The sequence below is a fragment of the Miscanthus floridulus genome, chromosome 15, assembly GCF_019320115.1.
Source record: "Miscanthus floridulus cultivar M001 chromosome 15, ASM1932011v1, whole genome shotgun sequence".
NCBI classification, from domain to species: domain Eukaryota; kingdom Viridiplantae; phylum Streptophyta; class Magnoliopsida; order Poales; family Poaceae; genus Miscanthus; species Miscanthus floridulus.
Window position 1 is genome coordinate 45884498 of NC_089594.1, and position 17136 is coordinate 45901633.

At 48.1% G+C, this 17136-nt stretch overlaps 1 protein-coding gene across 1 annotated transcript; it reads left to right on the top strand.

Annotated features, from left to right (window-relative positions):
* Positions 1-38: 38 nt before the first annotated feature.
* On the top strand, positions 39-6082 carry LOC136507453 (uncharacterized). The gene is made up of 2 exons (XM_066502169.1): positions 39-56; positions 5114-6082. The coding sequence occupies exons 1-2, from the start codon at positions 39-41 to the stop codon at positions 5822-5824; spliced, it is 729 nt and encodes a 242-aa protein (XP_066358266.1). The 3' UTR covers positions 5825-6082.
* Positions 6083-17136: the final 11054 nt, after the last annotated feature.

Consider the following 17136-nt stretch of genomic DNA (forward strand, 5'->3'; position numbering starts at 1 on the left):
GTACATTGTTATGAGATCATGGTGCTCTTGGCAGTGTGATGGCCATGGGCGGCAAGGTCAGTGCGGCAAGTCAGCTGGGCATGCAGACATGCCATCGAGGGGCCAAGAGGGTGGAGCTTGGCCAAGGATGAGCTCACCCGTGCATGGTCATACCTTGGTCGTGCAGCACTACGTGCAGGAAGGGCTCGGTGCGGGCAGATCGCGTCAAGGTGGTGGCGTTTCCGATCGTGATCACGACGTCGTGGTGTGGCTATCCAGGCTTGGTGGACGGAGGTGGTGCCGGTGGCTCTTGGCTACGGTTCAGGGCGAGGTCGAGGCCCAAGTTGGTGACGGTCCGACACAGGGACATTCCGTGGCGGCCATGGTCTCCGAGGGCTCAACGTTGCTGCAGGTTCCAGAACTCGGCGCAAAGGCCGGTCAGGCATGGTCACTGAAATGTGTCGAAAGGTGGGGTCTTGGGTTCAGGGATGGCTCACCATCCGCTTGTGAAGGTCATGGTGGAGATGAGGTGGATAGCGGCTCGACGTGGTGTCGATGCCAGGGCTTGACGCGGATCCATGGCTACGAGATCTCCGGGCGACGTGGCTTGGCGAGGCCGTGGAGTTTCCGTGGTCACGCGGCTCGATGACGCGTCCGGCGTTGTAGGCTTGATGGTGAGGTCGCTCGGTGATTGTGCTCGCAGCGCGGTGGCAAAGAACGGTGGGGCTCAGTGCAGACCCAGAGCTCTGCGGCGGTGCCGTGGCCCCAAGGCGTCCCGACCATCGCGTCCTTGGACGGGGGAGAAGGCAGAGAGGAAGGAGGGGCTCTGTGGCGACGGACAGGAGGGAGATGGCGAGGGAGAGTGCGGTTGAGGGGTTCTTGTAGCCCGCAAGCTAGGGTTCCACGAGGGGTCGCCGGCGTACGTGCCGCTTGATGGGACGGTCGGTGCACGTGGCGGTCATCCGGAGGCTGGAGCAGGTAGCGGCTCAGAAGATTCGTGAAGAGGAGCGTCAGGGCTTGGTCACGACGGCCCGAGGCGCGCGGTCAAGGTGACGCGCGGGTGGGTGGTCAGGTCCAGACGGCTAGGATGCGGGGCGCGGCATTGGGTGCTCCTTGCCCGGTGCGCGTCGGTGCTTTGCTTTGTCCGAAAAGCAGAGGAAGGGGGCGACGAAGGGGATGACAGGTGGGTTCGGCTAGTCCACCTGCCAGCGACATCGTGAGAGGGGGGGGGGGTGAGAGAGGCGGTCGCAAGGGGGTAGCTGGGCCGCTTGGCCGTGCGCGCATGAGCGGGCTGAAGGGGAGAAGCTGGGCCAGGCTGGGCTGCTGCGCCAGTTGGGCCAAGCAGGCCACGCGCGCGCAAACGGGCCAAAAGCAGGGGGCTAGGTTGGGCTGGTTCGGTTGGTTGGACCGATCAGGCCAATATGGCCTTCACCTTTCTTTCCCAATTCCTTTACTCTTTTCCATTTCATATATTGCTTGATTAATTCCATAATCGAGTGTTAGTAAAACTTAATTAGCTTAGGTGTGGGCCCACTTGGGTAATATCCAAGGGCCACTAGGGTCTATTACGGGTCTCGAAATCCAATGCCAAGGGTTGGCATCAATGGGCATTGATTTACATGGAAGGTCGATTGACTTTATGAATTAGATCAAGGGATTCGAATGAGGTTCAAAAGCAAGAAGATGAATTGAGAGGGAGGAGAAGGGATTCATAAGATATTCTAGAAGGGATCAAAAGGATTTGCTACGGACTTGTGCTCTCCAACACAAAACACTAAACCAACAAAAGAACTCCGGCAAACTCCTACAAGTAATTCTATATGTATGCAACAATTTATTTATAAATTGTTCTTAGTTCGACCAAGCATCTACATGCTTCACTCAATTGCAAGAAAAATTTTAAAAAGTTCGTATTTTTGGCTTTACCAAAAACCCGGTTTGTTACAATAGGCGAGTCAGAACAGTTCATCATCATAAATGGGAAAGGTCAACCTCACCTCATGCGTCGGAGATGTTGGTTCATCGGCATATTCCCCTCCGGGATCTCCTTTGCTGCTCGCTTGCCGCGGTTATACTCGCCGACCATGGATTTGATTGGATCTACAAGAAGGGAAGGGAACCGCTATAGGGTTTTGGAAGGTAGAGAAGTGCAGAGGAATAGTTGTGAGCGGTGACGTGTTCAAGGCTAAAACCATCGGCTAGTATTTGAAGCCACGAAGCGAAGAGGTGAACGCTTCGGGAAGTGCGGTAGACAACCGCAATTAATAGAAGGTGAATCGCCACCTCACTAATGTTGAAGAGAATACGGCATTGGGCGACTGAAGGCCGAAAATCAAAGGGTTCTCTTAATGAAAGCCGTGTTTTCAGACTCAATTGGAGTGAGGTTAGAAGTCTGGGATCGGCTGTTTTAAATCGGCTCTTTAGCCGAAACAAGAGATACAACGAGACAGCAGGGAAGTATAGTTATCATCAGTGTTACTCAAGATACATGTGTTAACCTATGGATTACAAGTTCAAAACATCCTGGATAATTTTCAATATTTCTAGCCGAACAACATCAGCTTCTACAATCTTTTGCACGTATTCTTCGGCTCTTCCAGGAGTGTTCTCAAGACTACTATGGATGGCTCTGCTTGCTTTCACTTTGGCCAACAGTTCCTGTTTCTTCTATTTGATGGCATCGGGTATTTGGGCCAGAGTAAACTTGCAACGATCAATAGCAGCCTTCATGTCTTGGACCAAATCGGCTATGTTCTTCTCAAATATAGGCAGTATATTTCTTAGCCGATTTCTAGTCTCCTCTGTCAAAGCTTCATTGGAGGAAGTGGCTAACGATCTAATTTCATCTTCATCAAAATACTCCTCAAGATTGAAAGAACAGCTCCGGGCTAGAAGATTAAGCGCCTATGTATAAGGGAAATCTTGATTAGGAGGTTTGAATCAATTTATCGCAAAGTGGATGGCGAAAAGGATACAGTACCTTCTCTGTAGTGGCCCCTATCAGAAGAGGGGGAACAGCTGATGATGCACCGATGACATCTGGTTGAATCAGCTCTGAGCTTCTAGCATTGGTGTCTGCAGTAACAAGGAAGGATTTTTTATGTTTGTTACGGGGAAACGAATTGAGCAAATAACTCCCTCACCATCAGTTGTTTGTCGTACTAGGGAATCAACAGTATGAGTATAGACAGCAATAAGACCACCTTCAGCGCGAACAGGGTCACTAAGCAGACTGTCAAATGTTTCCTCGAGAAGTATCTGGCATAGTAAAAGGTCAGGTGAAGGGTAAAGGACTAAGTAAATCAACAAGTTAAAGAAAATACTTTTACAAGCATCAAAGAAAAATTCAAATTTTCTGCTGTTTTGGAAGCATCGGTTACTTCCACCGAAATTGGCTCCTTTTGAGGATTGGCCGACAAAGGTTCGGTTGGTGTTGAATCAAGCGCCTGAGATAGCAGTCCCGCACCCAAAGCAGACTATCATTGTCTATTTCTGATGCTGATGCAATGAGGTGCCTCTACGCGGTTGCGGCAAGACCAAGCGTAGGGCCGAGCCATGTAGATACGTAAGTTTTGTAAGCGGCTGATGCGGCGTTGTGCGGGTCACATGTAGAAGTATTTCATTTGGACGTTTTTTCTTTTAAACTTTAACTCAATCAATATGCATCTATTGTACATGAAATTTTTTACCTTAGATTCTACATATCATTAGAATATTACCTTAAAAATTTCACTACAAAAGGACTACGGAAACATCCTCTATCAGTTTATGAAAGAAAACATAGATCTATAACTACATCAAATATTTTATACTAATAGCAAATATGCTCGCGTCATTGCAACGGGAAACAAAAAAGCTATCAGACTTGTTCGCTTCAGCTTGCTGCACAGCTATAACAGCTGCAATAACTTAAATTTGTGTAGGTGCTACTTTTGATGTTCACCAAACACAAACAAACGGGCTCGTTAATGGAAACTGAACGTCAATGTTACATTTCTATTTACTCTTTATCCTTTCTACAAAATTTAAAAGTTATACTTTATTTTGTGATGACCATGGCATCCATAATATAAGTAAATATTAGCAATAATGTATGATAATGTCTTAATAATTTTGTATTCAATTAAAATATAACCTTGATGTATTTTTTTCATTTTAAGGAACAAAAATATTTACTCGTAAATATCTTAACTTTAGTTTTCATACTATTCATTTGTTGATATAGATATCAAGTTCCGTGACTTTTTTTGAGGCTACACAAAAACATCTAATTTTAATATCTTATTAAAGTCGGTAAGGGTTAGTCGTCATCATTTCAATAATTGGTCTCTCTATTGATGAGTATGAAGTATGACCGATGTCAACCCTTGTTGAGAGTTATACTGGTGTGTATGAACAACTTGGAGATTTGCACTGGTATATGTGGATAACATAGAAAAACATTTAATTTGATTAGATTGGTGACAAACGTATCAAGATTTCAGTTTAAATTTTGATTAGCTAGGCCATACACTAATTTATATTATAATTTTATTTCTAATCAAAATTACATTGAGAGCTTAGTGATAGAAATATTTAATTATTATAGGTAACGGTCGAAGTGTCGAAGACCCGTAATAGTGTCTTTATTATTTTTTTAATCTTTTGTAAGAAAAAGTAGAGTTACATATAAAAAACAAAAAAGCATGAAGAGGGATATGGGAGGGGCACCGGACGATGCCACAGTCCAGGAGCAGGGGTAGCAAGACAGTACCGATGGGAAAAAAACAGGCCCCGCACCAAAAAAAAAAGGAACACAGTTGATTGGCTAGAGGCTTTGAAATAGATTTTTAAAAAGGGACCCAACTTTATCTCTTCCCCCATCAAGCCCCAGACATTTTCTCTTGACGGTTTTTCATGTGCGCCATTACAAAAGATGACAATTACCTACGTGCCATAAAAAAGTTCAAGCGCACTCAAGTGTCATCTACCGTAATTTCTTTGTCGTTTATGCCATTTCCGTCAATGTTCTGTTTGGTTTTCACGGTCTAGAGCTATGACATGTGGGACCAGCCAGTGAATATGTCCAAAATGCCCCCCCTCTCCCGCGCCTTATCCTCTCCTTCCTCTTCTCCTTCACCCGATTGCGAGTCAGGAGCAGCCGCGCTGCCGTTGGCGTAGCGGCTACCATGATGCTGTCTTCAACTCTGACAATGGTCTGTTCTATGTGCTGCGCTTTGACAGCGCTATCTACACCTTGGACCTCAATGGGCATTCACCGTCAGCTAGCAGGATCATGCATTCAGCAATGCCAATGTACGATCCTGGCCGCAACCATGATCTCATAACAATGTACCTTGTCAAGACGCCATCAGGCAACCTCCTGCAGGCGTTCAGGTGGATAGTCATAAGCCTGTACCAATTCCGCAATCCACCATACACTGATGACAATGAGGACTACACCACATACGAAGAGATTGAGACATTTGATGTGCAGGTCTTCAAGGTTGATCTCCATGGACAAAAACTGGACCAGATCACCACCTTGGGAGATCACTCATTGTTTCTTGGATACAATAACTCCACGTGCATTTCAACCAAGGACTCGCCAATGTTGGAGCCCAACCTTTTCTATCTGATGGACAACTGCAAACATGTGTATGAGGATGACAGAAAGTGGGCCGGGACATGGGTTTTTTCAAAATCGGAGAAATTCCCATATACAATGGAGGTCCACCAAGGACGCCCAACGCTGGATGTTTTCCCTTTTCTTGGATGCCTTTCCCAGTCCCAATTTGGATTACTCCATCTGTTTACTAGGCTCATGATGTTGTGTCTAACATCAGAAGGTAACCTTCCAGTCTGATCCCTATTATGTCAAATAAAGCTTATTGGCAGTAGTTAGTTTGTTACCATGTCTTTCATTTTTATTTTCATTGTGTTTTGGTTAGAGGCTTCACCGATTCAAACAGCATGCTAGGTCAAACTCAATGCTTGCATTTTGTTAGTGCGGGGGCTTGTAGTGTGTCGGGCGCGGCATGGCCAGGATGAGGGATTTTAGATACATAGTTCTAGACAGCTTATATCAAGATGTGCAGCAAAATGTATGTACTTGAAAAAAAGCCAGAACGACTTATAATTTGGAACAAAGGGACTACTTTAATTGTGGAGTTTGGAAAGAGCTTTGAGGGGGAAAATCCTGTTCCGTTCTAATTATAGGTCACTTTAGCTTTTTTTCTAAGTCAAATTTCTCTAATTTTGATCCTCTTTATATTAACTGCACCAACATCTACAACATCAAATTAACATGCACCACTTGCCCATGTCGCTAGCACACTGCGCTAGCACTCACACTAGTCACTGCCATCACCTGACAAGGCCCTGCCTTGCCTCGGCGCCACGCCGTCAGCGAACCTCGTCGTGGCCATGACCACGCCCGCGCACACACCACCTCGCCCTCATGTCCATGGCATGGCACCGCCATCGCGACCTCACCATGGTGAGCTCAGCCGACCCCTACACCTCTGTGACCCTAGACCTTGCCGCCACACTCACGACCATGGCCACCGCTCGGACGCACGCACACACAGACCCAAAGCCCGACCTTGGCCACGCTGGCACTCATGCACCAAGCAGTGTCACGGCGAGCCAAGCGCGCACTGTGTCCGTGCCCCCAGGCTCTTCGGTCAAGCACCGCTGGGCACGGTCGTGAGCTGCTCACCCAAGGCCTCGGAGAACGTCGCGCGCGACACCATCCGCGGACATGCACGTCGCGAGCAGCCCCAGCCCTAGACCCTGCCTTGGAGAGCAGCTTGCGGGAAAGCACCAAGGCTAGCTGGCCCAATGCCCAGCACCAGCTCCCTCTCTTCTCTCTTGGGCCGACTGCAGCAGCTGCAACATCGGCCCAGTGGCCCTATGCTGGCCCTCTCTCTCTTCCTTGCAGTTTGGGCCAACAAATAGGCCGGCCTGCCTTTCCTCTTCGCGTAAGCCAAGCCCGACAGTAGCCCAGTGGTGGCCCAGTAGAAACCTTGGCCTCCCTTTTCTTTTTCAGGAATGGATTTAATCTCCGAAATTCATAGAAAATTCATACGCTGTCCAAAAATTATGAAACTAGTTTCATAATTTTTCTAAAATCAAGCCCTACAATGTGGACCAACCCTTAAGTACTTTTGACCCCTCAAAATTGAAGGGCTCACTCTTTGCTTGTGCTCACACCGTTTGCGCAAGACATGTACGATGCCCTGGAATGCCACCATATGGTTCCAAGCACCCCTCGGCCATGATCTATGACCAAGCCACTGACTCGATGCTCTTAGCCATGCCGCGGCGAAGAGTTACCATGACCTCATCGTGAGCCCCGAAGCCGTAATTGGACCTTGTGGTATTGATCGCCGCATTATGGACTGCAGGTTTCCTTTCTTTGGTTGCCCTGACGGTTCCGTGGAACCCTGTGTCCGTGTTTCACCACTGTTCTGGCTACCCCGAGTCACGAGAACATGCCGTCGAGATCTATCGGGACCCGCACTAAAGGCCTGTTGAGGTAGTCACATTGCACTACTCACAGACAAAGCCCTGGTATACACCGCATGACCTAGCACCGTTACTGAGACCACCGTTGCCGAGACCACCATTGCCGAGACCACCGTTGCCAAGACCACCGTTGCCGAGACCACATGGCCTCGCTGGCCGAGACCACAGGGCCTCGCTTGCCGAGACCACCATGACCCCGCCTACTACGAGCCGTAACCTCTGGACCATGAACCCTAGTCGTATGTCTTATCGAGACCATGGAAAGCCCCATCTCGCATCTTTCCGTATACGCATATCTACCTTGTCGGGCCCTATTCTTACAACCTATCTGTCCATGACTGTCTTACAGGATCTATCCATCACCCAGCTATGGAATGTGCTACACCGCAGTCGTGACAAGTTGTTGCATCTTTCGGTCGTGTTTGGTTCTTATCGCTGGTTGTTGGTGTTGTTGCCTATGTGCCGAGCCCTCGAGCCAGTTGAGGGATCGTACCTCGTTCGGACGTTACAGTCGCGGGATCCGTCTCACCATGACCGTGATGCCGACTGTAACTCGACCCCTCGCTTTCTAGTTGACTTCATAATACCACGAGTGTTAGCTCCTGTCTTCGGCCCTAGAACGTGGTCGTGATGGATTCAATATCGATAGCGATATCGATGCGGATATTACCCGCACATTTTGAGACCTTCGTGACCAAATTCAGTGGGAGATAACCTGGGAGTAAACAATCATGGAACGATGGATACCCACTCATTGGCATAGCTTGTGCCCGCGAGTTCACCTCGCCATGACCATGGAGCTACGCCTCTCTTTTGCTTTTGTTTGCTTCTTCGTGCACAAGCCCATGTATGCTTGTACCCCGTTCGACCATCGCATTTCTTTGATTCTCACGGTGACCACCGCACCGCTACGAATCAGAGAGATGACTTAGTGCCAGTGCACCCAAGTCAGGTACCCTACAAGTGGCTTACGCACTTGGTGTTCTTGAGTGTCGCTCCTTCCGATGCCCCGTCTTTGTCATGGCATGTGTGTTAGAAGAAGTGGACCTTGCTCTTGGTTGTTCTTGCTCTTATTGCCCCGATAGCCCGCTTTGTTCGATCCCGTCTTGCCCATGACGATTGGATCAAAGACCAGACTATTCCCTTTTGTTAGCAAAGCAATGATCTATGTCGTACCTTGGACCCGTGCGTGTCGACCCGATCGACCGTCTAAAACCATCTTTCCCGAAGATGTGTCTGAGAACATGACATGGATATGCCTAGCTAACCCCACATCTTTTGCCATGTTAAGCGACTCTCCTCTCGGCTCCTGACGTTATTGTGTCATGTGGATCGAGGGGAACCATTGATGTCTAATCTCTTTGCGCCACCGCTTCCTACCATAGCAGGTGAGCCAAAGTACATTGGAGCCAAGTCACAATAGTGTTATTCGTTCTTGTCTGCTTCTTGTATCCAATGGTGACCTACGGGATAAGGCTATAAGAGCCAAACCCCATCATTCTTCTTTCTTGGGGACCGACTTCCAATCCCCATCAATTCAATGACACCGGATCGAAAGCTCGTGAGCCATGGTGTTTGCTCTGGATAAGCTCTAGGCTTAAACCGTTTATCATAAAGCCATACTGGCTTGGCCATAACTTAAGCTTGTGCTCAGCAAACCACCACTCGTGTTTCTTTGGCCTGAGGAAATCAGACATCCACCGATAGGGCCAAGTCGTTTCCTCTTTGTGTTCATTCTGTGTCTTGTCACCTTTTTGGAGTATTATTTGTTCTCTTGCCTTGAGTGTGTTTTGGGAGGTAATTGCCTCGAGGACAACGTTGGATCAGAACCTGATGGAGTAGGAGAACGTGATCGATGATAGGACCCTATGAAGAGGAGACCTTGCTGATCAACTACATCAACTAACGAAGATTTGTACCGCTACTACCTCGACATCGCAGGTGTCATGGCAGCACCCTCTTTTAGAGAATCCTATTAGACATTGCATAATATCTAAAACTGCTAGCGCTTTATAATTATTCCTTTGCTAGAACTTTGATGCATGCTACTACCTAAGCCATTATTACCCTGATGCAACCCACTCTACCACATCATCCTGCTTTGCGCATTCGCTCGATTATATATGCTTACTTGCCTGCTTGCTTGCATATTACACCACTATACTTATTATTAACTCCACTTCGCATTATATCGGGGATGTGATGCTGGTGGTGCACTCCCCTGGGAATGGTTTGGCTATGGGTGCCGAACTTGGTGGTGTGAGAGCATGCTGCGTGTGTCTTGGGTGCGTGGAGAGTGAGGGTTGTGTCGACCGAGCTGGAATAATGACGAGCCTGGGGCGAGTCTTACCTTGTGGTGCTACCTGGGCACTTGGATATGGAATACCTGTGGTGGGTAAAATGGTATTTGGAGGTGGCCTTGGGTGTGAACCTCGGAGAGGTGGAGCCCAGGGTGGAGGTGCTGTGGTGGCACGTAAAATGGAAACCTTGATGAAGATATTCTGGCTTGGTCAATCCCTAAGGACTTACTAGTACTCAGATTCACTAGGAATCCTTTACATCCCACTCGCCCTATATGGTGCGGGACGGTCGGACTACTTGGTAGAACAATGCCACTACTGCTAGGCGAACATGTGCAAGGAGGTACAGGGCGCACAGTTTCCCCCACACCCTTCTGAGACTTTAGGAGGTCTTGTGGACCCCACACCCTTCTGAGACTTTAGGAGGTCTTGTGGACCTAGCTCTTGACATCCGAAGGGCCCCGGCTCTATCTACGACTCACAGTATCAGTCATCCCAGACTAGACTTGGGATGTTCCAGGGCTGAGAGGTAGGGTGGCATCGTTCTAGGCTAGCAAGCGGCTAGAATCTGCCTAGACGGGGCACTGTCGAGGATGGCTATCTTGTGGGTATGTAAAACCTCTGCAGAGTGTATGGTTGATCGATCGATACATATGCTGACTCGTTGGCCATGGACCTTTCCTGGGTTTTGCTTAAACTAGATAGGAGATGAGTCCTTCTATTCTCCCTCTAGGGTTTGGGGTATTTTTCCGGTCGTGAGCCTTAGGGGCTGCGGGCCGTTGAGACAAGGTCGAGAGGGAGTTGGCCTGTTGACCTGAGTGTGTGAGATGAGATAAGGTGTGGTGGTGTGGAGATGGTTTGGGATGGATGGTTGGTGGATGGATATGGATGGTGTGGTGGTGAATGTGTTAAAAATTGGATATTATTATTATATTACTAAGGTTATTTAACTCTCCTACGCTAAGGATGCAAACCACAGCCAAATATTAGGATTGCCAGATCCCTTGTTTATCTTTTCCACTAAAGCTCATCGGTGCTGACCATGGCCTGCACACATCTGGTGGTGTGCAGATTTCCTACTTCTTAGAGATGCTAACTTTAGAAGGATTAGGAGGTCTCATGCCTACGCTCGAGTTTGGTTCGGAGATGGAATCTACGCTACACTACACCAACTTTGATGATGCCCGTGAAGGAGGAGCCTTCACTCGATAGTCTTCCGCTAGATTAACTCTGTAATAGGAGTGTTCCCCAGTGATGTAATATTTTGTATTCTTGTAATCTTACGATGTATGACTGTGACATCGACTGGAATAAGATAATATGATGGAATCAGTTCTTGGTTTTATCATATTATAATTCATTCTGTGGATTTTCCCTTCGTGGAAAAATTGAGGATGTTTCAGTTGGTATCAGAGCCATACTTGACCTTAGGACGAGACCTTTAGTACCAAACACTAGTTTAGAAGCCAAACATTCTATCTATAGTGGAGTCATAGCTACTAACACTTGATTCCCCATCTCTACCTTGAGTCATATTTACTAACACTTGATTTCCTGTCTCTACCTTGAGATCTACTGCTAACTGACTATTCCTGATCTGAAAAGTTAACCACTAGGAAATGATTCCCTATGTCGCCCACGCAAGATCGATAGATGTGTGAGACTCAAAGGCTTAGGAGTCACCTTAAGTCAACACTATGCATATAGGAGTTGTAATGCTGCTTGAGTGCTTGGATCTTTTTACTTCTTATGCTTCTTGTGATTGTACTGCTTGAGTGAAGAATATAAAAGCTATTTTATTTACATGTGACTCTAGGACCCTGGCTAACCTAGCAGGCTATGAACCAAGACCGCCATATTACTAGACAAAACCTCTAGAGATCCTTGGACACCCCGTACAAAATTGGATTGAGTTATCGAAGAAAACAAAAGGACGACAATTCCTTTTGCAAGGTTCTATGGAACAACTACCCCGATCAAGAAGCAACACGACAGGAGTTTGGACTTCAAAGGCAACAGCCCGCCTCATCACTGAGCGAGCAACACCTTAATCTTGGGGACGAGATTCCTGTAAGGAGGGTGGACTGTAACAAACTGGGTTTTTGGTAAAGCCAAAAATATGAACTTTTTAAAATTTTTCTTGCAATTGAGTGAAGCATGTAGATGCTTGGTTGAACTAAGAACAATTTATAAATAAATTGTTGCATACATATAGAATTACTTGTAGGAGTTTGCCGGAGTTCTTTTGTTGGTTTAGTGTTTTGTGTTGGAGAGCACAAGTCCATAGCAAATCCTTTTGATCCCTTCTAGAATATCTTATGAATCCCTTCTCCTCCCTCTCAATTCATCTTCTTGCTTTTGAACCTCATTCGAATCCCTTGATCTAATTCATAAAGTCAATCGACCTTCCTTGTAAATCAATGCCCATCGATGCCAACCCTTGGCATTGGATTCCGAAACCCGTAATAGACCCTAGTGGCCCTTGGATATTACCCAAGTGGGCCCACACCTAAGCTAATTAAGTTTTACTAACACTCAATTATGGAATTAATCAAGCAATATATGAAATGGAAAAGAGTAAAGGAATTGGGAAAGAAAGGTGAAGGCCATATTGGCCTGATCGGTCCAACCAACCGAACCAGCCCAACCTAGCCCCCTGCTTCTGGCCCGCTCACGCGCGCGTGGCCTGCTTGGCCCAACCGGCGCAGCAGCCCAGCCTGGCCCAGCTTCTCCCCTTCAGCTCGCTCATGCACGCACGGCCAAGCGGCCCAGCTACCCCCTTGCGACCGCCTCTCTCACCCCCTCTCACGACGTCGCTGGCAGGTGGACCAGCCAAACCCACCTGTCATTCCCTTTGTCGCCCCCCCTTCCTCTGCTTTTTGGACAAAGCAGAGCACCGACGCGCACCGGGCAAGGAGCACCCAATGCTGTGCCCCGCATCCTAGCTGTCTGGACCTGACCACCCACCCACGTGTCATCTTGACTGTGCGCCCCGGGCCGCCACGACCAAGCCCTGACGCTCCTCTTCATGAATCTTCCGAGCCGCTACCTGCTCCAGCCTTCGGATGACCGCCACGTGAACCGACCGTCCCATCAAGCGGCGCGTACGCCGGCAACCCCTCATGGAACCCTAGCTTGCGGGCTACAAGAAGCCCTCAACCGCACTCTCCCTTGCCATCTCCCTCCTGTCTGCTGCCACAGAGCCCCTCCTTCCTCTCTGCCTTCTCCCCCGTCCAAGGACGCCATGGCTAGGACACCTTGGGGCCATGGCACCGTCACAGAGCTCTAGGTCTACATCGAGCCCTGCCATTCTTTGCCACCGCGCTGCGAGCACAATCACCAAGCGACCTCGCCATCAAGCCTGCAACGCTGGACGTGTCATCGAGCCATGCAACCACGAAAACTCCACGGCCTTGCCAAGCCACGTCGCCTAGAGATCTCGCAGCCATGGATCCGCATCAAGCCCCGGCGTCGACACCACATCGAGCCGCCATCCAGCTCATCTCCATCACGGCCTTCACAAGCGGACGGTGAGCCTTCCCAGAACCCAAGACCCCACCTTTCGACGCATTTCAGTGACCATGCCTGACCGGCCTTTGCGCCGAGTTCTAGAACCTGCAGCGATGCCAAGCCCTTAGAGACCATGGCCGCCACGGAATGTCCCTGCGTCGGACCATCACCAACTTGGGCCTTGACCTCACCCTGAACCGCAGCGAAGAGCCACCAGCGCCACCTCTGTCCACCAAGCCCGGACAGCCACACCATGACGTCGTGGCCACGATCGGAAACACCACCACCTTAACGCGATCTGCCCGCACCGAGCCCTTCCTGCACACAGTGCTGCATGACCAAGGTACGACCATGCACCGGTGAGCTCATCCTTAGCCAAGCTCCACCCTCTTGGCCCCTTAATGGCATGTCTGCGTGCCCGGCTGACTTGCCGAACTGACCTTGCCGCCCATGGCCATCACACTGCCTGGAGCACCGCGCACCACTTGCCCATGTCGCTAGCACACCGCGCTGGCACCCACACTAGTCACTGCCATCACCTGACAAGGCCCTACCTTGCCTCGGCGCCACACCGTCGGCGAACCTCATCGTGGCCATGACCACACCCGCGCACACACCACCTCGCCCTCACGTCCACGACATGGCACCGCCATTGCGGCCTCACCATGGTGAGCTCAGCCGACCCCTACACCTCCGTGACCCCAGACCTTGCCGCCACACTCACGACCATGGCCACCGCTTGGATGCACGCACACACAGACCCAAAGCCTGACCTTGGCCACGCTGGCACTCATGCACCAAGCATTGTCACAGCGAGCCAAGCGCGCACTATGTCCATGCCCCTAGGCTCTTCGGTCAAGCACCACTGGGCACGGTCATGAGCTGCTCACCCAAGGCCTCGGAGAACGTCGCGCGCGACACCATCACCGCGGATGCGCGCGTCGTGAGCAGCCCTAGCTCTAGACCCTACCTTGCAGAGCAGCTTGCGGGAAAGCACCAAGGCCAGCCGGCCCAATGCCTAGCACTAGCTCCCTCTCTTCTCTCTTGGGCCGACTACAATAGCTGCAACATCGGCCCAGTGGCCCTATGCTGGCCCTCTCTCTCTTCCTTGCAGTTTGGGCCGACAAACAGGCCGGCCTGCCTTTCCTCTTCGCATAAGCCAAGCACTTGATCATCACCATGGCATCACCATCATCATGTCATGATGTTTATTTGCCTCACCACTTGGAATAAGCTACCTATCTCATAATCACTTTGATAAACTAGGTTAGCACTTAGGGTTTCATCAATTCACCAAAACTAAGCTAGAGCTTTCAACATCTCATAAGACTTAAGGTGTAATAAAGATTTATAAATACTAGAGAAGGATTTATGCTCTGGGGCTTGCCTACATTGCAGAGAAGGTTAAATTCCAGAGAAAGATCTAGTAGTCAGACTTGGCATCACTACTACTGGTGGATGGACCTTCTCCGACACTTGATCAACACGAGTCTTCTCACTCTCGTAAGCACTTGATCAACACGAGTCTTCTCACTCTCGTAATAAATGATGTTTTGCTTAACATGATGGACTAAATGCCATGATACATGATGAGAGACATTCAAGTGCATAACAGAAGCCTAACAAAGTTAAGAAAGTTGAGTACAACTTTCCTTCACCAAAGAACTAGGGTTTGTTTTATAAAAGTATGTTCATTTATTTGACTAACAAGTTAATTAGTTGTCATCCTGAAACCAACACTTATTATACTAGTCAAGCAAGACAAGGTATTTAACTAACATGGACTAGTAAGAAGTGATTGACATTTAACTAACTCATGATCATATAAGGAACTCATAAAACTAAACTAAATATTTGATAAAACCATTTTAATAATTATATAAACATGTTGATTCAAAGCATAACAAGTAAGTAATTAAATTGCCAAGGAACATCAGGGGTTTGGATGTCCCAAGGTCCACAAACAATATTTAAAATGCACCAAAGCCATTCAAGGATTTATATAAATCATTTTAGCATTTATTAAATAAAGAAAAGGCATTTAAACACACTTAAATTAATTAACCAAGTTAGAATTATTGAAACAGTACCAAACTTTTTGTGAAGTCAGGTATTAGCACATAACATTTACACAAAAAGTTTCATGATTAAAGGATTAATATTTTTATCTATAAAAATCATGCAAGGTCTATTTTATAATTAAAAGAGGTAATTTTTATGCCTACCGAAACTACTGATTATGACCAAACCATATTTTTCCATAGTAGAGCACATCATAACAATGCTACAAAAAAGGTTTCATATTTTTATCATGCTCCAATATTTACTTATGAATTAAACAAGAAACTGCATAGTTTAACATTTTCTGAAAAAACAAAATGGATCAAAACCTTTTCTCACGCAGCTCTGTCCTACCCCCTACCGCTGACATGTGGGGCCAGGGTCAAACCTAACCCTGACCACTTTGACTGCGGGCGCGTCGTTGGGTATAAGGCAAAGCTCGCCGCCAGCGAGTCGGCCGGCGATGGGGAGGGCAGCATCGTGCTCCCCATCAACACGCGCATTGATCTATGGGTCTAACTAACTAGCTAGGGTTCTAGGCAAGCTCAACACTATCCATGGTGGCCATGGCGGAGTAGAGTGTTGTGGCGACGGCGACGGTGGTGCGGCCACTATGGTCCTATTCGGCCTAGCTGGGGTTCGGGATAGACTCAGGGTGCTCATTGCGACATGGTGGCACGCGCGAGCAAAACAGGGATGGAGCGGAGGTGGTTGCCGGCGGTGATGGTGGCGCGAACCGGTGACGAGGTTGCCGTTTTGGCGCATCCTGCATGGGATTCAAGAAACCGGCAAGTCTATGAGAACCATGGCAACACAAGGAAGCTAGAACAAAAAGAGAGAGGGCGAGACAGCAGTCAGTGAGGCCTAGCCACGGTGGTGGTGACCTCGGTGGCTATGGCGAGCCACTGTGATAGGAACGGTGCCAGCGGCTGATTCTGGTGGTGATAGGTGGCGCAAGCGGATCGAGTGGATGCGCAAGGATGAGGCAACCCTATGGCCGAGAGCTATTGTGCAGAGATGGAATGGCCACGACGAATTTCGCCAGCAAGCCAAGGGTGCACGACAGCAGCGGAACAGACGGAAAGGAGAAACAGCTAGCGGCGTTGCGCTTAAAACGACATGGGCAAAACGTTGGGCATCTAGCACCTGCTTGAGCATGGCCATGCGAATAGCTGTGTGTCCACGCACGTGAGGCCAACCAAAATAGGGGCCAGCCGGCGGCAAGTAGCTGCGTTCCAGCGAAGCTGCTAGACCGGCGAGGCTACAGTAGCAGCCTGACACGCCACTTCTTCCCTCTCTTTCTCATGATTCCAAACATAAACTCAAGGATCTTCATTAACAAAAGTTGTTCATCTATCTATGATCTCAACATTGCTTAAGGAATCGACACTCAAAACTTTATGGTTTTGAAGATTTTGAATTTAGAAGGTGGGTATAATGAAACTGTAAAACTGGATTCAATTCATGGGTTTCAAATCTGTTTCAGTTAAGCATATTTGACCAATTAATTACTGATCAACCATCAAACAAGCATCTCAAGCAACTACACATTATCATAAACCACGCATAATATCAAGCAATGAAATAAAAGTTGCACAAATTTTAGTCATGAAAATTGATTTAATAATTCACCAAAATTTGAACTTTAATACTGAATTTCAGGTACAGGTTTAAATGACTGTGTGAGAAACAGTGCTGGATTCCACTTTGGAGCTCAAATTTGAACATATTTAATACAGAAACATCATCAAATTTTGATTCTACATGAAAGCAAACA